We start from the raw sequence: 27,595 nt of genomic DNA on the forward strand, positions 1-27,595 counted from the left end.
TGTAAAGTGAGTCTGACCCTGACTATGACAGAGGCAAAGACATCTAGCCAACATAAGTTTGTGTTCTTTTAGAAACGTGAAAATTCTTCAGAATCTGATGAAATTCGGGCAGGGAATAAGAATTCTGAATTTTGTGTCATCTCTGAAAGGCCTGAAAAGTAAAAACTGTAACTTAAAATTTATTTCTTTGTTGCTGTAATTAAAAATATTTTAGCTAAATAAAATCTGCTAATATCATGTACCACTAATCACATAAAATGTATGCTATTTTCATTTAAATAATTTATATTTATCTCCATCGGTTTAAAGGTGTAATTTCCTGCACTTTTATTTTATGTTGGTAACAGCTAAACAACGTAGAATTTTAAAAACGTTATATTACTGCTTTGATTATTGTCATAACCCTATACGTACACACGCGAGGGGGGGGGTTGCAAGGTGGATGCTCAGTCTGCATATTGTCACGTGCATTAGTGACTCTAAACGCGTGTCTGGTTAACTGAGTCCATTTATTGGATCTTCACCAGTCAGAACTACTTTTAATCATAAAAATTTCAATCTTACTATAACTACACCACATAAAATAAACATTTAACTACTGACTTATGACTTCTTCCTCTGATGTCTTCTTCTGACTTACGTGCTTTTCTGTGTCTGAGCTCTGGTTATAACTTGAGAGCGGACACAGCCTCGAAGAGTTCTGTATTTCTGCGGTAACTGTCTCTCTAAGCACGTGTTGCCATGGAAACACTTCCAGTTCCACAGTAACCAATATGCCTAATTGAATGTTGTCACGGAAGTTATGGATAATAATCCCATGGTAACCTGTTTTCACTGGAACGTGCTATGTTAATACTCGTTGCCTAGGATACCAAATTCAAATCTGACTCCACTACTCCAACTTTCAGGCGTCACGTCACAATATATATTACACATATAGGGAGGGTCACTAGATAGGTCGCAAATCGATATAATACCTAAAACGTTTTATATTCGAACCTGGAAAAAGCAATTATTCTTCAACATATCCTCCAACAACAATGATACACTTGTCCAATCGCTTTACCAGTGCTTCGAAACCCGCAGCATATATGTCATTTGACTATGGTCTCAAGAGACTTCCGCACCTTCATTTCAAACTCTTCGTCATCGGCGAAACGTTTGCCACGTTTCTCAACCCAGCTCTGAACCGCTTTAAGCGACAAACACTTCCCGCCCTACACGAAAACATTTCTTTATGAACATCCTTTGCATTGAGTCATGTTGCCCATAGAAAGACGCATAACAGAACGCTGCTCCGACAATACACTCCGCAAGCACTGTCACCATTTTGACTACCGAAAACAACCTCTGATCATGCACATTTGCGTCTGTTACCTAGACTGTCATGAAGCTGGACTCCGCTGCTACCTAGTGATACACACAGAAAACGAATTACATCCACTACAGATGTTTTACTTTCATATGTGTCCTATTTGCTGATTCTACCTCGTACATTTCAGTTCTGTGGCGAAACAAATGGACTGTGGCTGGTAACTGTGCGCACGGCATGAAAACAGCTTATAAATATTTAACAGAATATGTTATGTAACGCCCTCCCTCCAGGTATCCCTATTTTGATGTAGTGGTGGGGCTTGCGCGGTCATGTGATCCTAAGAGCTATGTCAGCGGTAGCGTAGCTACTGATAGGGTCTCCCACGCCGGACAGGTCAAAGGTGACGATCCAGACATAACGGGATACCCTGGTACTCTAGGTCGGAGACAACTCCACCCCGTAAAAAGCCTTAATTGTTGAGAAGCTTTTAACGACTGCAGCCGGACGGAAACAGCTAAAAGGAGGTAGCAAAATCAAAGATTTAAGAGTGGGGGAACCTGGAATATGTCGTCCCTATGCAGAAGTGGGGAACTCCCAGAGTAGGCAGACCTGTTATCAGGTGGCTGGATTCAGCTGAAGAAGATTTGCAGACAATGAGCTTTAGAAATCAGAGACGAAAATCACAGGTTCGGGACCAGTGGAAAGTAAACATATAAGAGGCCAGGGTTCGTCATGGACTGTAGCGCCCACAGAAGAGTAAGATGTGATGCGCGTTGTTTTCTTTTGCTGAAACGAATATGGCAACAGCGCGAATTATGTGACATATATTCGACAAGGTAAGTATATAAAATTTGAAATTCTTATTGACATGAAGAGTGACATTGTGACCTTTGGGTTATGAGAACATGTAGTCTGGTAGGTGGATACTAACGTTTCGGGGGGGTGGGGGGGACGTAATACTCCGCAGTTATGGTAACATCTCAGACTCGGCGAATTCTAATTCAGACCCTCATAAAATAAATATTCTAACTACATGATAGCTGTAGTTTTTCAGATGTATACATGCAAGCCAATAGTCTGATAAAGTTTGGTAGATTCTCACTTTAGTTAGGAGCATTCAAGGGAAAGTAGGCATCACAAATTATTATAAGAACTCCTTCTTTTACTGTGGAAATTTAATTTCGAATATATTAATTTTCATACTGACTGCCGCAGCCTCATTGGAGCTTACTGTAATCAGAATCACACGGTTTTTATTGCAATTAATTCCTGAGGGCAACTGTGTTCGTGCCAGTAGTTATGCCATAAATCAAAACATGTTAGTTTTAAATACACAAATTACTGAAGTATACAAAGACAAATAGCTCCCATTTTCTTACGAAAACTGAAATGATAGATTGCAGTTTTGGCGTTACGAAGAAAAGCAAGTGAGCCAGTTCAGTGAGTTCAGACAGATGATCAAGCTGCTTGGAAATCTGGTAAGAAAATTCTGCCTTGAGGTGGAGCAGACCAATAGAAGATTGTGGAATATATATTTAATACTCAGATGCATGAGTCTTGTTGATGACAGCAAAGCCGACTGGGTACTTTCTGTAATATTTAAAAGCTTGGAGCAACTTTTAGTATTTGTTAGGACAAATACATTTGAACTGGAGGCGCAATTAAACAAATTACGCAATCCTGTCAGAGTAACTTCGCCGACAAGCGGCGGTCGGTCGGTCGGTCGGTCGGTCGGTATATTTCGCTTAGGGACTAAAACCACGGTGGTTTTTAATCCTGTCAGAACGTCCTCACTCCTTTACTCGTGTATCACGTAAACGCTGAAAAGTCTGGTCTCCTAATATACGTATAATGCCGTGTAGTTAGAGAAGAACCCAGAGTTACGTCTGCTTCTGATCCGTTCTTGCTTGGTCTGATCTTCAACCCTAAAGTTGGAGGAGATATTCTCCTCCGAAATGTCGGATTCTTTCCGAACTACACGGCCGCTCTAGTCATAAGTCACTGTAACAGCAGTGAGAACATCAAACCCAGCACCTGAATTTTATTCATAATATTTTGTGACGTATATGCCCATTTCTAGGCCACGACCCTTTAAACACGTTCCGGTATAGCAACGCATGCAACAGAATGACGTCCATGACTAGGTAACGGAGAAGTAAACACGCATTCTGGATAATAAGACAGTACTTTCCGTCGGATCATGCAAAGTAGTTATAAGAAGTGTTCGGTAGGACAAGGATATGCAACAGAAGAAGCAGAGTTGAAGGAATATAGCACAATAGTCGAGTCGAGTCGAGTCGAGTCGAGTCGAGTCGAATCTTCGGAATTGGCAGCTGCAGAATTGGCAAAAAATGAATTAGTCGGTGCCAAGAAGACTTCATGCGTGATTTGAAGTTACAGTGAGACTGTGATAAACCCGTTGCCAGGATAAGACTAGTGAAGACTTAGAATTCTAGAGCGTGTGCAACGGTGAACTGTAGAGTGTGTAGAATAGCGACAGCGCTGTAATTGCCTGTAGTCCCGAACTGTGTGAAGGTATAAGGTGCAATAAATCCAATCATCCAACTCTAAACCCGTCTTATAAGTCACCCCTACCCGTGACAATATAATGATGAAACAAGTCTAATTTAAAATGAAAGAAATTCACATTTCCGTAGACTTCAAATGGTTTTTGTGGGTTTTATGCTAATGGAAGTCCCATGTGTGCAGCGCGGGTCACAACTGACTGACCCCTTCAGAGGTGGAATTTTCAGTAATCCATAGTACAAGGCAGCGCAGTGCAAAATAATGTATTCATATAAGCCTATTTTTAATTGAAGGTAAAAATAATAAAAATAAATTTATCCCTGTAATAGAACGTGAAGGCCCATACGGTTGTGAAACGTCGAAGCTCCAACATTTCCTAGAGAATCGGCTCACAGATGGCGGTGAGGTTGTCAGCCTCGTTGAGGCACTATAATACAAGCTGAAAAGTCGCGGGTTCGATTCCTGATTAATACTAAGAATCTTCAATGGACGGTTCCCTACATAAATTCAGACTATGCGTGACATCTGACAGGATGTTTAATTATAGTGGCTAATGGAAGCAGATTTGTATATACGTATTTTTTTTTTAAATGAAGGACAATGCACGTGGCTGAAATCGGAATGCGCGGCCTTTATGCAAGGTAGAAAAGCAGCTAAGTAATAAGCAGATGTCAACCTCACGGAACCACGCGATATTTCACTTAAAGTGGAACCTGCAAATGAGAAAGAGTAATGTGCCAAGGGCTATTAGAAACAAAATAGGCCTCTCAAAACATTAAATGCGTATGTAATGACAGGCTTTCCATAAACATTATAAGTCATTATGATATTCAAATTCTGTCGGCATCTGCTGCAATTTAGAACAATCATTCATCGCAAAGAAAACTGATTCTCTGTTTCTATTTGTAATCTAGTGTATAACAAACTGCATAATGAGGAGCTTCATAACTTGTACTCTTCGCCAAGTATATTTAGAATGATCAAGTGATGGAGGATAGCGTAGGCAGGGCATGTAGCACGAATGGAGGCGAAGAGGAATGCATATATATTTGTGGAAAAGCCAGAAGGAAAGAGACCACTTGGAAGACCAAGGCGTAGGTGGATGAACAATATTAAAATGGATCTTTCGGAGACTGGATTTTTTCCCCGTCCTCAGGTAAAAACTACTCAGTTAGGTCCAATAGAGAAAGGTAGCGCCTGTCTCCGGACCGGCAGGTAGGTAGGGAAGGGAGATAGGGGCTAGCTCTATCTATTGGACCAAACTGAGTAGGTTTTACCTAAGGACGGGGACAGAATCCAGTCCCCGAAACGTTGTGTTTTGAAAAAGAAACAGGACCGTTTTTTAAATAATTAGACAAAACGATGGATAATGTCCAAAAGCATAATACTTGGAGCTAATTATCCCATTAATGCCAGGGATCCTGGAGCGGATTATTTGTGCTACGGCTGGCGAGAATCCTGGTGAACTGCAAACCGCGAGCGGTTGCAACCTGATATCACCTACTTTATCTGCTGCAAGTACTAGTGAAAAACGAAGTAACAGATATTTCCAATTCGATATGGATATTAAAGTCGGCACTTTCCACAATACGGTAAGAATTGTGACTGGCTATAAGATACACGACGAGGGTTCGATTCTTGTCAGAAACGCCATAAGCACCCGCTAAGCCTTTTCCAGCCTGCTGTCTTTTCACAAGCCGTTCCCTGGCAACGGCTTCTAACAGTGGGAATTCTTCAGCTTAACGCGTTGATGTCCTCTTTTCAAAGCCTTCAGTGCAGAATTGACTCTTAAGTGTCTTTTTCTGTTGCTTATAACATCTCGCCACGGACCACGTAGAAACATCCCGTTTCCATTGTTGTAGTCTGACTGTTACCTTATTAAGAATCTGCTGCCTAGTAACGAGAACATGTTTACCGAGCCACTGTCCAGAAATGACCACTGTTACAGAGTCACCGCTTAGCAACTGCTCAATACGCCGCAATATCCTAACGTGTCCTGACCGATTCTGAATTCTTCCATTCTCCGAGGTGGTGGATGGCGGAGATGTTCCCATGAAGCCAAAACTCCTGAAGGGGCCCCAAAATGAGCAGACACTTCCATCTAACGCCTAGGTTAACAATGTGTGGATCTGTAACTCCACTCCCCATACTTCTTCTTAGCGTGATTCTTAACTACGCAGAGTAACAGACTTGCTTCACTCTTCTTTTGCATTTTTGAATAGACCTGCCTCACTAGTAACGATATTAATTTAATGTAAAAACATCTTCCACTGTTCAGCGAATCTCACAGAAAATATCAGTTTGGGCACAAATTAATTTGCTTTTATGCCGTTAGAATTTTACCAAACTATAATATTCGCAGTCTCCTGTATGTACTAAGATTTTTAAGGAAAGGAGTTAAATTAGATTCCAGCTTCTTGCAAATTGAGGTTAATATTGAGCCAATAAGGACCAAAACTAAAATTCTACTGCATCTTTTTGTAAGATGAAGTTACCCCTGGGTTTTACACATAATTAATTAAGCACAACGCGAAGACGTATAGGAGGACAGAAGTATAGATCTACCAATCTTGACCTTGGAATTGGATGGAAATAAGTATTTAAATTCACACCTCAGTCGATTTACCCCAGTGGAAACGGACCCCTGTAAGAGATTGGGTGGGCCCTCAAAACCGGTCTGAACGCTGTGGAATAGAGATAACGGCCTTGCCTCTGCCAGGAATCGAACCTTGGATGTCTAGCTCTCAAACCAATCCATATACCGAGTGCAGATCCTGGTAAAATGCCGTCGAATTCCGTTGCACAGCGTCGGGGTTTTACGAATCTCGATACTTGACCCAGGTGAATGGCACGATTCGTAATCCAGGAGATTTTGCCTCGAGGAGTCCCCGCTGCCTATTGGACAGGACACTGCCTGACCCACAGTCGACTGGAAGTTGGAACTGTTCCAGCATTCATTCTCTAACGCCTTTTACCTTTCTAAGAACGACAGAGACACTGAGGGAATGGCGAATATTAAATTAAAACATGAAATTGTAAAAGGCGTTTTCAACGTATTAAGAATCGTTAAAAGTAAAGAAGTGGACGGTTTGAGCTACTTGCCATCAAGTGCGTCCCATTCAAGTTTACTGTTCCCTTTTCCGGCGCCACAGAGATGGAGTGCTTGTGTCGAGTCGAAATGCAGACAGACGCGGGAGTGGCCACAAGTCGCGAGCTCCCGTTGACCTGCTAGAATTCCAAGAAAAACCAGAGCATGGGCGGGAGACGCCACTTCTCCGAACACTGGCTCCACTATTCAAAACCATTGCTGCGATGCAAAGAAAATTGTACGTGTCATCCGCTCCAGTACTTCTGCTACAAAATCATTTTTTTTCTTTCCTTTACTAACAATCAGATTGTACAATCTAATAACTATTTATTGTACACTCTTCATGGCGTGAGCGGAATAAACATCCGGTGATGTTTTCCTCAGTTCCTTAAATCTGGTGGTCAAATTCTTTTGAGTCTTCGATTTTGGTGAGGTTGTAGTAATGGTTGAAGAAGTGGGTTGGAGTGATTTTCTAGTTTGTTGATGTACTTGGTGCTGTTTTGTCGGATGACTTCTGTTACGTAAGGAGATTTAGATCTGTATGTAGGGTGCGGTTGGATACATACCCTGGTGCGTTCGTGATGGTTCGGAGTATTTTGGACTGGGCACGCTGTTGGATTTGCTGGCGCAGCCCCAGAATTCTATGTCATATGTCCATATAGGCTTGATGAAAGTTTTGTAGATTAGTAACTTGTTTTCGATGGAGAGGTGGGATTTTCTTCCTATGAACCAGTTGAGTTCTTTGGTTTCTTGGTCCATCTGTTTTCTTTTCTTCATTATGTGTTGTCTCCAGTTTAGTTTGTTGTCAAAGGTTAATCCTAGGTATTTGACCTGTTCTTTTGGTTGTCTGTTGATGTGATTTATTTGCACTGTGGGGCACGTACCTTTTCGGAGGGTGAAGGTTGTTTGTGTGGACTTTGATTCGTTTACCTTGATTTTCCATTTGTTTAGCCATGCTTCTATGAGGATTGGATGATCCTGTAGATGAGAGGAGGCTGTGGTTGGATTGCCGTGCGTAGCGAAGATAGCAGTGTCATCTGCAAAAGTATGGTTTCTTTTGTTGTGGGTAGATCATGTGTGTAGAGAGCAGAATTATCATGAGAAGAAGCAAGCGTCCTCTGAGATGAAACCAAGTTTCATATTAGATTTACTATGCATATCTCAGATATGAAGGGCGGACCTAAATACGAGGAACTCAGAGCGGTTACGTTCCTTCAAAACATCAATTTGTGCACAACATAACCTCTGCACGAAGTACATAAAACGGGGAATGTGTACGTGTAAATCTGTCTGAAAGTTACGGCCCGGAAACTGCTGAATGATACAGTGGCCAGCATACTGCACTAATATTCAAATCATTGCCACTGATAATAAAAATAAAAGAGTGGTCCATTAAAATATGTCAGAACAGTGACAATCATCTAAAATAAAGAAACAGGAATCGAGTCAATTCCCGAAATGTCGTTTACATAAAGGATTACAGGTGCCACATTGCCTGACACAAGAATAAAATATTGTGTGATTTCGTTATTTGCCAATTTTTAGGTCATGAATTTATTGTAAGAATAATCCTGTTGTAACTTTCTTGCAGTAATTATGATGTATCAGTTTACAAATCAGTGCCCATAAAGGGGCCCATACACGTACGAGTCTGGCTCGCGATTCCGACTCGGCTTGGGTTCCAATGAGCCAAACTCGTCCGTGTGTGGGTCGCGACTAGCCGAGCTGGGCCTAGTCCGGCGGAGCTCGCCAGGGCCTTCGATGGGACTCGGCTCGGATACGGTTCGCTATTGGTTCGTATGTGTGTGGGCGGTCCCGAGCCAGACTCGCGTACCTACACGCCACACGAGCAGACAGTGTGATGAGTTGTAGTACTACGGAGGAACCACGTCGTTTTCCATGTGTAACAAAACATTCATGAGCCCGGAGCTTTTGACACGGTTTTTAGAAGAGTACCGTGAATTGCCGGTTCTGTGACAGGTTCGCAGCTCAGAGTATTCGAACAATACCGGACAGGTTTTCATCTGACATTCTGAAGTAGTTTTTGTAGTCTTCATGTCTATCATTTCTAATAAAATTCAATAAATTTAGAAGTGTAAATCTGTCTCTACTTAAACAGTTCTTAGTCCACATTTCCCTCCTTTTTCTATTCGTTTTTCTCCCGAACACACCGAATTCATTTAATATTATCACCGCTGCTGCAACTTGCTTCGATGAACTCACTCCGGATGCTGAAATGTACGAGCAAAGTTGCGAGTCAGCTCATGCGTGTGGTCAAATTAATCCGAGCCCGACTCCCGAGTCAAGCTCGCCGAGCCGGACTCGCGAGCCAAACTCTTACGTGTATGGGCCCCTTAAGTATGCTGATGATTCATGTAGAAACTAAAGTAATAAACTCATATTTACAAAGTACTAATTTAAGAACTTAACTAAAACCGTGATATAAGCCGTAAGAAATAAGGAAATTCAATCTTTTAGCATGGTTTACTTTAAGATAAACTTTAATAAAAACGGACAGTTTAGCTAGTTTCCAGGATTAAACCTTAATATGGTAAGCAAAACTCCATGATTTTAGTCCGCAAGCGAACTATACCGACAGAGCGACCGTCGCTTGTCGGTGAAGTTAGTGCCAGCTTTAGCGGATAGAGGGTGTTGTGTGGTCAGCGCAACGGATCCTCACGGCCGTTAATCTCGGTTTTCTAGACTGGAGCCGCTGTTTCCTTGAAATAGCCCTCAATTATCCTCACGAGGTTGAGTAGACCCCGTTGCAGACCCACTACTTCTCAGAAAATCTGGTAGCGCCGGGAATCGAACCCGGACCTCTGGATCAGTAACCAGGAACTCTGACCACTAGACCACAAATGCCGTCAAACCTCAACATAGTAAGCCTATTAAGTCCACTGGAAGAGTTCCCCATTCATAAATGAGGAAAAGTTTTGCATAGGAATTAATGTCTAATGTTTTACTATCGTAATAAAGTACGAACTTACTGCATACACACAGCTCCCCTGTGACGTATCACCATTTCTATTTCATGGGTTAGAAGGTCGTAATATTTAAATTGCCGTTTACTACAGGGCGTTTCTCTTGCTGCTGGTCTCTTCAAGAAATTACCATCCTGGAACTACCACGTTCTTACTGAACTAGACCGAACAGTGAAGGAATTCTACAGTCAGGTAAGCCTACGCAGTAATATACAACGGGATTATAAAGCTTAATGTGCAGTTTAATGGGTATAATGGAGAGCAGGATGCATATGTAAAGAAATATAGAATGATCTGCCTTTCTGGCCGAACCCAATGAGGGCATTGCACGGTACAAAAACGGGTATGTTCACGCGTGGAGTAAATTAAATAAATAAGTATTAACATGCGTCGTAAAACACACTTGAAAATTGCACTCGTATATGTACAACTCCCACTTAGAAAACAAGATGAAAAAGAGAGGATAATATTAAAAAATCTTAAGGAAACGGTGTATAAGAAGGTTGACTTGACGATCACGATAAGGTCCAATAATAGGAACCTTGTGAAGACAGTAAAGAACTTTTGGGTTCCATAAAAGGCGGGCTATGCTCTAATGGCTGGGTGACCATTAGCTACTCAAGATGGCCTCTGGTACACGAAGTAAGTTATGTATTAGGCATGTCACAGATTATGTTCAATTTCCAGTAAGGTATAGGTAAAGTTGTGAGTGTGTTGAATTGATTAAGCACCACGCCATAAATACGTATGGGGGGGGGGTGAAAATATAGCTCCACAATTCTTGACCTCGGCACTAGATGGACGTGAGTCATCAACTTCACGTTCCATCCATATCTCACAGTACCCATTTGACAGGAGACTGGATAGGGACCAAAGCCGGTTTGGACGCTGTGAAGAAGAGAAATGTCCCTTGCTCCTGCCGCGAACTGATCCCCAACCGTCTAGTCTGCAGACCATCGCTATACTGAGTTACCCCCGGCAAATATCCCACTTCTGTACATCCTATAAATCCTATAAGAACAGCCATTATGGTACTGAAGAATATAACAGCATTGTGCAAATCCGAGGGTGTGTAGAAAGATAACAGACACTTTGTACGTTCCTTGACAGGCAGAAGGGGCTGCAGGAGACCTCTAATTCTCATTGGATTTAGGCACTTCTATATATTCAGGTGTCGGTCACGGTAGCTGAGCGGTCTAAGGCATGCACTGTCTTCGCTCGCTCGGAAGCCGGGATCGTGGGTTCGAATCCCACTCAGGACATGGATGTTTATGTGCGTTTTTCTGTGTTGTACAGGCAGAGGCCTTGCGACGAGCTGATCACTCGCCCAAGGAGTCCTACCGAATGTCTAAGATCTAGTAAAAACCGAAGTGAAACGGAGAGTCTCATGGAGGTAGGCCTAGGCCCAAATTGGGGCTGTAGCTCCACAGAAAAAAAAAAATAGTCCCGTAATTTATACGAACGTTTAAACAGAAGATACATAATATGGTGTTGCTTAACGGCATTGTGTTGGGTGCTGAGAATAGGACAATGAGTGGCACAATGAATCACCAGCAGAAAGGCATGAGAGCGTCAGAAGTCTCTGAATACCTCAAAATACTATCACAGCTTCAGCTTAATCGTAAATGTCAAATCCCTAAACAAGCCTGCCAATGTCGTCCGGTTTGGAACAGGATGCAGACCCGTTATTAAGTAAAGATTTTGTTAACAACTCCCGTTGCTAGGAAAGAGATTTCTAATACGCACTAATGAAATGACTTGAAAGTGGTGTTCTCTCCGCGGTCCGTGCGACAGTTGCGTGACGCAATGTTATAAGAACTGTTGGAACGATGTTTTCTGCTCGGTCCATGCCGATATGTTATAAGCTGTCAGTGGAATTAGTTCACCTTCACCGTGACCCTGCCAGTCGTAGGAGGCGTAGAAAAGCGAAGTCTCAATTCTGACACAGTAAAATATGGTCACGAGTCCCAAGGGACTCGGACCCGAGAAAGACTGCGCTGGTAATGGCCAGCAGCATATACAAAAGACAAACCCGTCCTCTCGTCAGAGAGGGCACCCCATGAAAACAAGACCGTGTCAAACAATAACAAATGCCTGGTCATGAGCCCCAGATGGTGCTCGACACAAATACTTACTGATTGACCGACCGTCAGTCGCACTGTGACTTTGACTTTGAGTTCGACTGAGTTGAGTGAAGTGGAGCAAGTTGGTTGCTGAGTGAGTTAATGACCGCTGCGGTTCAGTTCTTGTGGGCTGTTTTGTTAGACGCTGGAGGTGAGGCACGGGGACAGTTCAGGAACACGGAGTAAGGGGAAGGTTAAGGTCGCGCCGTAGCTCAAGCGGTTAGTCGCTGGCTTCTCACCGCGGCAGCCCGAGTTCGATCCCGGGTCTGGTGAAGTGGAATTTGTGGTGGACAATGTGGCGCTGGGGCAAGTTTTCTCCGAGTATTTCGGTTTCCCGTGCCAATCTTCATTCCACCAAATTCTCCATCATCATAATCACCCGACGCAGGTACAATTGGCCAATCAGTGGCCGCCGTGCCGAATGGACCCAGCTGGACTTCATCCCCCACAAAGCGAATTTTCTAATTTTAGGGGAAGGTTCGCCGTTGGAAGCTACTACTAGACAACGACCAGTGTAGACACAGCAGACTGAAAAGACTTAGTGCGTGCCGTAGTAAACGGCAGAGCGTGTGAATCAGCGATAGCGTCATAGCTACTTGTAGTTACGTTCTGTAAGAATTCAATAAATCCACCAACCCATTGAAACCCATCTACAGTCACTCAGTCACGTGACGATACGGACTAATATTAGAAGAGACGTACAGAACCAAAAGCATGAAGTTGATACTGATAGTCACATAACTGAGTCCTAAAACGTTGACACCATTTACTAGCTATCAATGACCAGGTTATCAAGTAACGTTGCTAGTTAAAGTCATTTAATTACTCCTGAGCGATAAATGACGGTGTTTTTCTGTAGTTACTTTTCTTGTAGAGGCGGAGGCCTTAGGTTAGGTTGAACCTCGCACAAGAATCATGCCTACCATAAACTTTCCAAATATTCTTTTTATCAGAATTGGTTCTGGAAGGAACAAACCAGAAGCTCTAAAGGTTCGGCCAGACAGAGCGCTACGTACGCGACGCACGCTACGTACGCTATGTTCGCTATACGAACAGAAGAATATCTCCCTTTATTGCCAATGTGCCTGGCCACACAGACTTCCTTACGCTACGTACGCTATGTTAGCTGCGTCGCAGAGTGTACGTAGCGTACGTAGCGAACATAGCATAGCGCTCTGTGTGGCCGAACCTTAACCGGCAAAGCAGAAAGAAACTGTATAATTCTGATTGGGTTTCCAGGAACTGAAATGCTAACAGAAGAGTCTGCGATGTGTAGTGCCCCTCATTCGGTAGCTAGTGTCTCCTTAATGTCGGAGAGAGATAAACGTGTTGCAATCAAATACACGAAGGTTGACAAATTACGGTATTAAATTAACCTTGAAATCATGGATATCTCAGTTTCACTTCTCTGGTAGTCTGTACGTTTAATTTTTATTGACAACACTGGAAATATCATTCACAGTTTTCGTTAAACTCCCTACAGATATTTCACTTAACATTAGGGTGTGTAGCTTTTGCTGTTACAAGCCACTAGTAGACCGAATGATTAATTAGATTATGCTGCAAGCCAGGGATATGAGTGTGACCCTCCTTTTATCTAACAACATATTCCATTTTTTTATTATTTTCCAGACATAAGCTGTCCACAAGAAGACATGCGAAGGAATCAGTCCAATAATCTCATGTGTTTTCAGATAAAGACCTTCTATTCAACGGTCCTAAAGAGAAGCATTCATGTCAATATTTTTGTTTGAGCGTGTCCTGTTACTCAGTTGTCCTGCGAGATTGCTTTCAGAATTCCGAGGTTCTTCCTGGTGGTTACTACGACATTTGCATCCATAACTGTTCTCCCATAACATTTCATAAATTCTCTCTCCAAAATCTTGCTGGAAATTCTTAATAAATAATAAACCAATCGCCCATTTCATGAAGCTGAAATGCTGGGAATTCATACATGGCGCCAACATGATGAGCGTGTGTCAGGAGTTTTTATACATTTTAACACCACAGAATATTCTTACGAGGTGCCAACATCATACGCATGTGTCAAGAGTTAATATACGTGTATATTAACAGATTATACGTCTGTAACACCACAGAATATTCTTATGAAGGACCTTTATAGTACTGAAATAGAAGACGTGATAGACAAAATATAAGAAATACGAGAATATGTCGTTCACTGGGGAATGCGCAGTAAAATTTAAACTTGTTCCTGTGCTGAAATAATTAGCCACTATACCACCACGCAGCTGGAAATAATAATTTTATCTGTTATAAAAAACAAAATGTGTAAAATATTACTACATGTAAGTATATTATAGTTCAGCATCCTGTTGCACTGAGGCATCTCTTGTAGTCTACTTCCGTCTATTATGCAAGATGACACTAATCCACCTTAATAATCCACTAAAATATTCGTTAAAAAGCTTAAAATGGCATTGATATACATTGTGACATTGGGCCGATTTTAGGAGACAAATGCGTAAACAATATAACAGGAATGAATGCGCGACAATAGGGCGTCCATTGCTAGGCAATGTATTTGTTGACACGCCTGACAACAATACATGATATCCGATGCTAAGCAGCGATATGTTTTATTTGTTTTGTGTGAATTTACGCGTTATATTTAGTTAGTATGATTAGTACTATTGCAATGTGGTTGGAATATCTTCGTGTTTTCTTCCGCGTGCCCAGCTCATGTGTCTACGTAGGAGCAGCGGGAAATGTTGATACGTAGTACTGACAAGTTACGTAGTACTATTTTATGGCCATTGTTAAGGCAGAATGTTTAGGTTGACGGTTATCTGTGAATATGAATATGTGGTGTACTGCAGGTGTATTGCACTGCGCTTGCTTCTTTTTTGTGAACTGAATTTTGCTGATCATAGGTGTTTTTCGGTGAAACTTGTATCCACCCGAAATAAGTTAATTAGGATACATGCTACAACGTGTTGTTACGGCACAAACTCCTAAATTAATGTACACAACAGGATGAAAGAAATATATATATATATATAAATAATAGTACATAGCGTTCTCCCTTAATATTGGAGTCAAAGATTCATACNATTCTCCGAATTTCATCCTTTCATAAATCTTTTTGAATTTTATACAACATTGTTACTGTCGTTCGAAGAATTTGAACATAACAAAATTTCATGCATATCCATAAGTGGTTACGAAGCTAAAACATGCAGACTGACGGACAACAACCCCGAATGACAGACTGACATACATTCCTCCATTTTTCACTGCATTTTGCAAAAAAAAAAAAAAGCCTTACAATTACATACGTGGCCTTTTTCCTTCTAAGTTTACCAGTCACAGATATTCTAATGTATACACTATCGTTTCCATAAGCCTCACAGCAAATCATTTCGCGTCATTAAGCCACTTACCCTGGTGTGCTCGCATCGGTCTGCTCCCGCCTTCCACTTGCAGAGACGACGTTACCACGTGGTGGGTACGTACAGACAGCAGCACAACAACCAGCCACGTGAGGTGCATTCCTACAGCACCCATTGCGTTTTAAACACGAAACACTCTCACAAAATCCGAAGCCTTCTTCGATGCTCTTAACAACACCGTAAGTTCTTAAACACGAAGTGATTCTTAACATCCATGTCACACGTTAATATGTAAGATATCAGTTTTGTTTGTTATTAGCAGCAGTTCTGTGGCGTTTCTTAGCTTAGCAGATGATGTAAATTAGTGTACTGAATTTCAAAACGTTGTATTTATTCAGTTTAATTTTTAATGATACTTGTATTATCACTTACGTTACCAGCAGTTCTCACCGTTGTGCACTGTCTCTCGGACCGGTGTTGAGTACAGACGTGAACCCATTTCGTCTCAATTTATGGAGGGCGCAAAAAAAAAAAAAGCTACAAAACTTGTTTCAGTTTACTTCCTCCTGTAGACTATTTTAATATTACGATTTGCAATTTTGATCCTTACTGACAGACGTTATGAATGGCATGATAAGTTTATTGAGCGTAAGGAGGGTGACTTCCCTCCCGCGGTTGGAGGAACAGCGTGACGAGTGGCAGTTGGCGCATTCTGCAGAGAAATGCATTACGAGCAAGACCCACTGACGTGCCGGCCGTCACAACACTGCGGCCGAGTGGCGGTAACAGCGGCAGGTTAGACGGTCCGCGCACAGAGCGGGATTAGCTTGCCGAGCGGGGGCGCGAGCGGGGAGGCGGTAGCAGCCCATTGTCTTCTCGCCTCCTGTTGTAATGATGTCAGTGTTACTGAAACAGGTTACAGTAACCGCGGCACTGGGTCGCGTCCCCACAACTGATACACGAATATTCTTACTTTCGTGGTGAGTCACAATGTCGTGACCAGTAGGAATTTTTGCTTCATATTCTGGAGGTCCCGAGTCCGAATATTTAACCTAACAGTATAGTCTTTTTGTGTGTTTCTCGCAAATTCCTGCAAGAATATATTGGGACAACGCCTCAATAATGTTCATAGTTGTTTTGTTTCATAAAAAATGAGTAACATTTTATGTGAATTGTCATGTACGTTTTTGTTTTCATTAATATAAAATTGGAGCCCGGTAGCATAACGACAGGTCACTGGCTGGACGACCGGGATTCCATTTCGGACAGGCGCTAGAGATTTTTCTATTCTCTACAATGTCCAAACCGGCTGTGGAGCCCACCCTGCCTCCTATCCAATCAGAACCGGGGACTTTTCCGCGGGGTTAAGGAGGCCGGGGCTTGAAGATGACTGCTCACTTCCATTTAGTGCTGAGGTTACTCCTCCATTCGTCTGAAAGGCGTAGTGCTTAAATAATTAAGCACAGCGAAAATGTTACCTTTTTACCGTTTTAATATAAGTTTACGAGTATGTAGCTTTGAATGACAGACTATAGGGACATATACCCTGCCTCACGCGTAGAGATAGAGATTCTAAGAGTTGAAATAAGGCAGGTCCAGTTCCACCTACGTCCTTTCCGGTCCATCAGCCGTAATAATATTGCCATTCACTGTACGAGTAATATAACATATGCTAGTAAGAAAACCAACATATAGGCACGGAACCACAAACATACAAACTCTATGTAAGATTTGAGGTTTTCACGGCGGTGACTATGAAGAAAGCAGTCTTCTGGGATTTGGCACCGTGTATATGTGGTGTTAATCGACGTTTCGGAGGAACGTATCCCCTCCATCTTCAGGGTAGAAGGAAAAATATAAGAATCCACAGGAGAAGAGACCTTATATTTTTCCTTCTACCCTGAAGATGGAGGCGATACATTCCTCCGAAACGTCGGTTAACACCACATATACACGGTGCCAAATCCCAGAAGACTGCTTTCTTCATACAAACTCTACTTTGTAAAATCCGAAAGTTAAATACACAGTTTGGTAGGGAGGCATAACTTTATTTTCAAGCACGCTGTAAGGGTTTGAACTGGAAATATCTGGCTCAGGGTAGTGGCGAGCGGCTGTGAACATGGTAATGAACATTTGGGGTCCATGAAGTTAAAGATTATCTTGACCAGCTGAGGAACTATTAGCTTCTTAGCGAAGATGTGGTGTTAGCAACGTGCAAGTTCCGTAGTTTGAAGCTTGTTGCAACAACAAGCGTGCATCTGAAGTAAATAAGCATCTAAGTCAGTGAGATAAGGTAAGAATAGCAGCAAAGTTCGAGACTGTAAAAATTGTGCAATCGAAATTTAGAGTTAGCTCCCTGATGCTGTTAAATGTTTATTGCCGCTGGGATTGTCAGTTTCAGATGTGGCGTTAACATTTGTATGTACCCAAGACATTACACATATTTTGTTCAGAACCCCATTATACTCGTAGCTATGGAATTAATAATCTGTTAAGAAGCTGAAGATGTACAGGAAAGACGAAAGCTAAGAATATGATTACAGGTACATCGTACTAAATATTATATATAATTAATTTATCATAAATGTGCAGAACATAAACTACTTGTTTCAAGGAGAACATTTCTCCATATTGCAAATTAAAGGTAAAGTTGTCCCTGTGCTTAATTAATTAAACACTACGCCTTGAAGACGTGTGGGGGAGTGGATGTATAGATCAACATTTTCTTGACTCGGCACTAATTGGAGATAGTGGTCAGCTTCACGCCCCGGCCGCTTTAATCCCGGGAAAGAGCCCCCGTTACACGTTATATAGGAGGTTAGGTGAACCCAGAGCCGTTCTGGACGACATGGAGAAGTAAAAATTCTTGACCATACCGGGACTCGAACTCCGAACTCTCCGTCTTCCCGCTCGTAGTCAGTCGCTATACCGAGTGCACTATCCCGGCTACCTCTATATTGCGAATATTTAGTTGAAATAGAACGTCCCCGATTACCTAAGAGATTTCCCGCATTGAATCTCGACCAGTTATTCTGACTGAAGTTTTTCATGGTGTTCCGGAATTCTCCTAGCTAATTGTAGGATGGTATCGTGAACAGTCCAAGACCAATTCCTTCTGATTCGTCGCTTCCACATATGTTTTAATATTAGCATAATTAGCTACATAAATTTTTATTTTATAGTTAAGTAATTAAGCAATTATAAACCAACCAATGTGATGTACCACGAAAGTGTTTAAGTGCATCATGTCCGGTTATGATAGTGTTCTGCATAAGTGTTATGTAATTCGGATTAGTTGGAAGCGAAACCTTTTCGGAATTAGTGAAAATACAAATTATAGAATTCTTACTGAAATATGTTCAGGGAAGTTATAAAATGGAATTCACGTGCCTCTTTAGGTAACACAACCTTATTTTGAAACTTAGATTTCATATCGAAAATAGTTCCCCCCCCCCTTGGCACTACAGCCCCAGTGGGCCTAGGCCTACCTCCACGAACTCCATTCACTTCGGTTCTAAAATAGTTTACTTTCATAAAATGTAAAAATGTAAGTTCTGACGTCAGTCAATTTTACTGAGACCGTATTTGAAAAAATGAACTTATTTTGGTCTGCGTTCTTTTTCAGTACTGCTTTTTTTTTTTACTACATCTTGCTGATGGCGGCAGTATGTTCATGGAGGCTGTGATGCGCACAAAACGGTTGTCCGAACTATCACAATTTCTGAATAACTGAGGTTCAAATTAGTGAGGTTTCACTGTACACATACACAAGTTCGGAAGACACTCTTTTAGATGAGTGACCCATTGCGTCAATACCACGTCATGGAACATCGTAAAAATACAGGTAATTAAATGAGACCACATCCGTCTCTTTGCGTCAGCACTGCCTCACAGCGCCGTAAACAACTCTCTGATGAGACTCGCCTCCTTCCTGCCTTACAGATTGAGCAATCCCTGTGCTTGCAGTTAACAGTATGACCAGTCTTGAGTTTGTGTGGTGAGCGGTTAGCTTCTTTTTCCTACTGCGAAGTAGATCTCCTAGCAAAGAGCAGGCTCATTAGACCTCTTGCTACCACTCCTCCCAGTGCCAGAACTAGTTGGCCCTTTAAGGATATAATGAGATATAATATTCTCATACGTTTGGAGCCCTACGCAGTTGAGTTCTTTCCACTCAGCTAATATACTGAAAACTCTTTCTACAAAATTTATTGACAGAGATACTTAACGTGCACCATATTTATTTGAAACAACAGCTCGTGAAATGTTATATAATCTGTCCTACTGAGAGTATTGTAAAATTAAGAATAAATAAATAAATAAATAAATAAATGTGAGATGCCGTCATAAATTAGAAAAGCCAGTCCATAGAAAGCCGGCAATCATGCTTACTTTCATGTTCACAATCATAAAATGATTACAGAAATTGATGCACTTTCAACATATTCGGTTATATTAATTAATTTTATTTCAAGACGTCTTATCAGCTGACTATGTTATAGAACGTGAAACGGTAGGGTGATTTGTGAATGACTAATAATTAGGGAGGAGTTGGAGGGAAGTCACTGTGATAGGATTTAAGGTCGTGTTTCAGAATTTTCCTGGAGTTTCTTGACGTGACTAAGGAAATTTATGAAAATGTAATAGAGAACAGATATCCCCAAGATCGAGATTAGAACGCAGATACTCTCGAACACGAAGTAGGACTACTGAGCACTTGCCCAATATATCATATATTCGTTCTGAGCAGTTCCTGTAATGTATATTCATCTTAATTACTTAATTTGCGGAAATCAGAATGACACGTCTGCATGACTTCTTGCTTAAGATCCACCTTCTTTTGGAATCAAACACGATATCTGTTGGAAATCTTTGTTGTATTGGATCGTTTCAATCCCTTGTGGAAAATGTGTTATACTTATTGAATAAAATATTTATTTTACATAAACGGTAATACTGTAATAAAAATATACTCATTAATCTAGACAATTTGTCTGTCAGGGCATGCACGTGGATTTAAAACCTTACAGAACGTGAAACCAGTTTTCACCTTCTAATGTTCTTTTTCAGTCATAACGAAGAAAGTTGCGGTAGGATACATTTACTCTTATGGGTTGTAATTCCTGTGCTATTTATTTCATTAATTTCTCTTTCGTTTTTTCTTCGTCACAATATCATGATCGACAAATGTAACTGGTTAAAGAGACCTTTTGAGTGCAATACCATTGTACATTTGTTTTTTACTTCTTATTTGAGTGTTTCCCAACACCGAGTAGCCTGTAAGAGGAGAACTCTTAAATGTATGTATACCTAAAAACTAAAAAAAGAACATTTGAAGTGATATACTAATAGTAATAATAAATTAAACAGAACAAAGAAAGGAAAAATATCCTCAAAGGAAAGAGCGCTTCTGGGAGCAACATCGGAGAATGACAGATATATATGTTTTATTTAACATATCTCACCTAGCTGAAGGCTCAAGTCTCGAAGGAATACTGAATAATAATAGTGATGATAATTCAATTCAATTCAATTCTTTATTATTAATGTGCCGAGTCAACAGCCGCAAGGCCAATTACAGACACAGCACAGTGCAGAAGAATGAATTACATTCTAGACAAACTTATTAAAAGTCACATACAAATTNATGCGATATTTAATATCATATAATGGAAAATTAAAATAAAATTAAATTCAAATTATAACAAGAGCAACGTACACATTCAGAAGACTGCAGAGTATCACGAAGCTCAATGGAACACATTCATTCTACCGGTTCGTTCTCAATGGTTTTACCTTGCTGTAAACTTGTCTACTCAGAGATATCGTGCAATGTGATTAGGCACACTTCCGTAACCATTCCTTAGGTAACGACATTACGTCATCGAAGTCTGCCTAAGCCCGCGGAATGCGCATTGTAGCATCTACTGGTGCCCACAGAAATGAACACTAGAAGCTCCGGTAAGTGATCCATGGGGATTTAACGATGCTGTATGAGTTACTGAAGTAGGAGAGCCAAGCTCGGCTTAGATCGTAAAGCGTTTAGTCTGTATGACGGAGGTACATGGTTCGAATCTCGGCAACTTTTACTGAGATTTCTTGTGATTTGCCTAAGTGTCATCAAGAAAGTGCTGGGTTAGAACAAGTCATGAACGTTAACCAATATAATTTTAGTTTATTATTTATAATTATTACCTTATTTAATTATGTGTTAAACAAATTCTTACGTTGATACAGAGTCGTTAAATAACGTATCGATCAAAAATCATGAATACAATGTTACAACCTCTTTAATACAACCGTCACAACGTAACTATATCAAGGTCAGTGCCTAGTGTCGGCGATGCTACATGTTTCGGCTATTAATAGCCATCATCAGGCAAATACATGGTTAACGTATATACACCACTGAACCGCAGTATTAGTAAAACTGGATACAATATTATTAATTATATAAAAAATGCTTCACGTAAAAATACAATAAATTAGATTATATAAAACAGAAGTTATAGTATAAAACAAGAATAAAATTCTTTGATTGATGTTTTACATCATCGAGTCAGTCGTTGGTTTTGTAATTTTGTTGCGTTCCCACGGACAAATTGGAATATTCTATATTTTGTGTATATAAAAATTGTGTAGGAGGCTCGTGATGTAGCTGTAGTAAATTAATGCTAATCTGAAAATGATATGAAACTAATAGTATTAAATTTTGTTATAATCAACAATTGATTTTGGTACTGAAGATATAGTGTATATTACTTACTGTTTAGTCGGTGCCTCATCTTACAAAGTACTGTCCGTTCTGTAGGGAATGTAAACAACGACTGATTTGGTGATGTAAGATTAAAGTCAATGCAAGGAAGGGAAGGGGGAGGTAAAGATAAGGTGTATGCGGAAGTGGTGTTAGGGGAGGAAGGGGGTATGGCTCTATATTATGTTTTGTATGTATCAATTATTACATCATATATAGGGTTAAACATTTCGGTAAAATTATCGTTCAGTTGCAAATTTAGTTTGCTGATTTCGTAAATGTGAAATCTTTCATATGTATCCAAAGTTCTGTTTTTCTTGCCGATATATAGAACTTCTAATGTTCTATCTTACTATATTCATGTGTTGTGTCCAATATATGTTGAGAAAATTTGGAGCTTTGCCGTTATTTTTTATGTCTCATATGTGTTCTTTGAATCTGACCTTAAAGGTATGTCCGGTCTGTCCTGTATATTTTATGAGCTACACAATAACACGCACAGCACCCACGCTGCAGGGAATGCTGTGCACATAAGAGACCTCAAATAAACATAACTTAAAATAATAGACGATAATAAGGCTAACACGGAATATTAATTAATTTTAACGAGTTTTAATTAATTTTAATTAAGATCAGTTAATTGTAATCAAAAATATATTTGAAGTTTTGAGGTTTCTTCAAGAAATATATTGTTGACACACCATAAAAAATTTTGACATACCATACAGTGCAACAATTTTAGCAAAATAAAAGACACTTGGTGATAGTTGTACACAGCCGAAACATGTTTTCAGGAAGAAGGGTGACTAACAATAAGTTACATTGGAGACGGAAATATATTATATGAAATAAATGATATATTAATGCGACGGGATTGTTAAATAAAATATTCTCCTATTGTAAATTTGTTCTGTAGTGCACTTCCCTCATTTTGTCTGAATAGGAACATTCATGTGACAATACCAAAGAATGTACCCTAACAGCCTAAGAACATTCTCTGTTGAGGACTGTAAGTCATGAGTAATGTTCAGTAATAACATCGAATAACATGGTTTTGTACGTAACTCGACCTTCCGCTAATTAATTTATGTATATGTTACGCAGTATTCTTTTCTTGCCCAGAAGTAATTAACTGCACAAGTATTGTGCAAAATCCTGTCTGAAACGTACAAGTTATCATGTCCCTCGAGTTTCTGCTGTGAGCAGGTTAAGTTCAACAAAGAGTGTTGAGTTATATCTTCTCGGATATGACGCCGTATAGTCCGTTGAATGACAACTAACGTTTCAGAGGAAAACGTTGCCTCAATCTTGTGAGTAAAAGAATTAGCCAAGAAAGAGACCAAAATTCATGCTAATTTCTTGCTTGACTTCTTCAAACCTGAAGATGGAGGCTACTTGTTTTCCCGAAACGTCGATTGTCTTCAGCGGACTACATCGCGTTACATCCAGCAGAAGACTATGAGGCAAATCTTGCAACAGACCGTGCTGGTCATGACGTCAGAGAAAGAAGAGAATGCACGAGTAAACAGAATAACAGGGAAATACTCTCCCGGGCTTCGTCTTTCGCCGGAAATCCCACAGCTGGGGCCACTTACTGAGCTACCTGTGCTGTCATGCCGACCAAGATGGCTCAAAAGGTAAAGGCTTTCGACTTCTTTTCCGCAATTTGTCGGGGCTTTAAAATCGCTCGAGACACCGACATTTCTTACAGTTTCTTTCGATGTTATTCTCACTTCTTCGAAGTAAATATCGAGATGAAACCTCAAATCAGGCCACGACCGCTTCTTTCCACATCTTCAATTCATTATTCAGTAATGATCCTACCATTCCAAGCTCCAATCCGATCTCCAGACAGCGTCGCTGAACGAACCAGAGACTGATGTGACAATAAATACAATGGCATGCCTTTGTTTCATCCAAAGCGAAATCTGCTGGGTACGGAGAGGTCTGGGAGCAGCGGTAAAGCTATATTATCGATGTATCTCGACTGTAACTTTATGTAACATTCAAACGTATCTATGCACGAATGTTAAGACAGAACTCACACAATTTCGTCATCCATAATTCTCTGGAATACGGAAGGACAATTGTACAGCCGTCTGCATTATTCCGCGCAAGAGCAATGGGACATAGTAACTCACAATTGCATGTCTGCTTCGGGTTCAAAAGGTCTGACAACATTTTCCCAAGGTTACAATTGAATGTTTGCAATTTTATCTCATTCCGTCAGATCAGTAACAATGGAATGCATAAAACAGGATGTCATTACTTCATGCGATCATCACAGATTCGTAATTTAAAGACAAATAATGAGAATTTGTATTATTGTAATTGCTGTTATTATTTCTGTTGTTGTTATTATTATTATTTTAGCAGATTCTAATAAATTTAAGGAAAACTGAAACAGGTGTACCGCAAGAAAGTGTCCTAGAACTCGCCCTACATCATATCTACACTACTGACCTCCCGATGACAGACAACACAACTGCTACCTTCACCGATGACACAATAGTCTTAGCCACACATGAAGTTCCAGCGATAGCCATAATGGAACGCCAAGCCACGAAAAATAAGATCGACGCTTGGGCGAAGAATTGGAGAATTAAAATAAATCATAGCAAATTCACGCATGTTACACTCACCCTATGCAACCATGCCTGTCCGACAGTGCAAATGGGCAATGCTGATCTACGCAGAAGAATGAAGTTGGATATCTGCGCATGCGTCTCGATAGAAGAGTGGCAAGGGAAAAGCACATGGAAACTAAAAGAAAACAGATAGACCAAAAAGCGAAACAAATGCATTGGATACTCAGAAGAAGATCAACACTATCAACAGAAAGCAAACTCCTCCTATGCAAAGCAGTACTGACACCCATGTGGACCTGTGGAATTCAGCTACGGGGGACAGCCTCCAATTCCAACATCGATATTCTACAGCGCTTTCAATCCAAGACTCTCCGATCCATTCTGAACGCACCTTGGTACATAAACAGCCACAGGATCCATGAGGATCTACAAATGAACACGGAGCTCAGTGAAATAAAAAGTGGATTACGAAATTTATGAAAGTTAGAAAACCACACCAATGCACTAGCAGTGAACCTATTAGACAATAGCGAAACTACATATAGACTGAAAATATACACAGCCCTAACTCTACCAGACAGACCTGAGTAAAACCCCGATACAAACATTAAAATGTCAACAAAGAGAAGAAAACGAGAAACAGTACATTTGTTAAGCCACTGACACAACTCATTCACGAGCCACTATATATTGAACACATATATTTATAATAGACCCTATTCTTGCTTCAACTGTCCTTTTAATCCCATTGCACGGACCGAGAAGAAAACACCGTTTCTAACAGTACATCTATTATTCCATGCGTATCCGCTGCCATTGGAAGCCAATCCGTTGCCTAGGAACGACTCTACGCTCTACATTTTTAAGGCATTTAATTAAACATATCCTCATTCGATCCCACGCGCCGGTATGCTCTATTTCTCCTAAGTGTTTTCTTATTTTTTTTAGGGATTAGGCCCTCGAACCTTTTAAATTCAGAACTATTTTCCGAAATTCCAGATCTGCTACAGTTTGAAGGCCCCTTGGACTAGGAGCTGGATCATTTTCAAAACCACTGCAAACAAGGAAACACAAATATAGAAGAAATGCAGGCATATATGCTCACTCCGAGTGGGATTCAAATTCAAGATTCCAGTTTCTGAACCCGGAGTTAGGAGCATGGTTCACAACGCGCCAACTACTCGTATTCCAAGTCTTAAGAAACTGCTTTTCAATGAAGAGGCAGCTTGTATATCGCGCGAAGAAAACCTCTGCGACGTACAGAATTATTGTGTTTTTGGACTCTTTCCATCGTCCGATATTCTAGAAAATAGAAAACAAGACATTTCGGAAACTCGATCCGTTTCCGTCCTCAGGTGAGGGAGGAAGTCACATACTAATGTCAATCAATCTCAATTTTTTTAACGGGCCCAACTGAGTGGATGTCTTTCCCTCCTCGCCTGAGGAAGGAAACATATACAATTTCCGAAACGACGTATTTTATATTTCGTAGAATACCGGACGATGGGAAGAGTCCAAAGGCCCAGTAATTCTGTGTGTTATACACCATCGTCAGAACCCTTTAGTATCTAACTCCCCGACGTCTGAAGCCAGCAAGAAACGAACACACTATTGCCTGTTGCCGACATGTTCATATGCACACATGTTTCGAATACAGTAAAGGTCTTTCAAGACAAGCTTAGACAATAAGCTCAAGAACTGGGTACAGGAGACTATTGTCCAAATATACAGGGAGCATCAACTATTGATTGGGGAGCACTGATCGATAAGGGTATACAGAAAATGAGGAGAAGGCAAGGAGGCGTGGCATAAAACTCATCGTCCTGATGCCTGAGAGGATTGTACTGAGTACATATCTGTAAGGCTCGTGCGAAATACTATTGTTCATTAGACTCCTGATACCAAAGAAAGTGAGAAGTGTTGGGAAAGGGAAGGAGACAGAGAAGAGGATTTATTTAAATGTAAGAACATACCGACATTCCTGGAAACGTTTCAAGCCTCATTCCCCCTCTTGTATTTTCTTGTTCTTGTATTAAAACAATGAAAATAGCTAAAATGTAAACATGGAGAAGGAAGGTAACAGGAATGAGTGTGTGGCTTTCCGAACTACCCTATCTCCGAAGAAAGCAGTCTTATGGGATTTGGCACCTTGTATATGTGGTGTTAACCGACGTTCCTCCGAAACGTCGGTTAACACCACATATACACGGTGCCAAATCCCAGAAGACTGCTTTCTTCATAGTCACCGCCGTGTAAGCCTCAAATATTACCCTATCTCCGTTAAGATTCTTATGAAGTAATTACTGCCCCTGTCATCTCAGCTGATGCTGCACCTGCTGACATGTCCTCTGCAGCCTCAACTGTGAGCGGACGAACCAGACAGATCCCGAAACGATCACAGGACCGTCTGAGTTCCATCTTTCCTTCATTTTACCTTTCAAATACAGGTTATGAATTTCTTAAAGTGTGAGCGTGACAATTACAATGTATAACCGATGTCTCTTCTTATTCTTATTCTTGGTAAATGTTGTTAAAATTGATTTTCTTTTTACCTATGATTTATCTTTACGTAATTTCACGGTTTCTCTTCCAACCAATATATATATATATATATAAGCCTTCTATACTGCAGGAGACGGGATAGTGTAGTCGGTATAGCTACTGGTTACAGGCTGGATGATCGCGGGGTCGGAGTTCGAGCCCCGGTAAGGTCAAGAATTTTCTCTTCTTCACGTCGTCCAGACCGGCTCTGGGGCTCAACCAGTCTCCTATCCAATTGTTACTGGGGGCTCTTTCCACAGGGTAAAGCGGCCGGGACGTGAAGCTGACCACTCACCTCAAACTAGTGCGAAGGTCAAGAAAATGTG

The 27,595-nt window shown here is 40.8% G+C and overlaps 1 protein-coding gene across 1 annotated transcript in view; it reads right to left on the reverse strand.

Moving 5' to 3' along the window:
• The window catches only part of LOC111875428 (A disintegrin and metalloproteinase with thrombospondin motifs 18-like), a 194,462-nt gene extending 178,287 nt beyond the window's left edge, over positions 1-16,175 (reverse strand). The window contains 1 exon segment of the mRNA XM_023871673.2: positions 15,441-16,175. Coding sequence (XP_023727441.1) covers positions 15,441-15,564 — 124 coding nt within the window. The 5' untranslated portion in view covers positions 15,565-16,175.
• Positions 16,176-27,595: the final 11,420 nt, after the last annotated feature.

This window comes from Cryptotermes secundus, unplaced genomic scaffold (assembly GCF_002891405.2).
Source record: "Cryptotermes secundus unplaced genomic scaffold, Csec_1.0 scaffold172, whole genome shotgun sequence".
Taxonomy (NCBI): Eukaryota; Metazoa; Arthropoda; class Insecta; order Blattodea; family Kalotermitidae; genus Cryptotermes; species Cryptotermes secundus.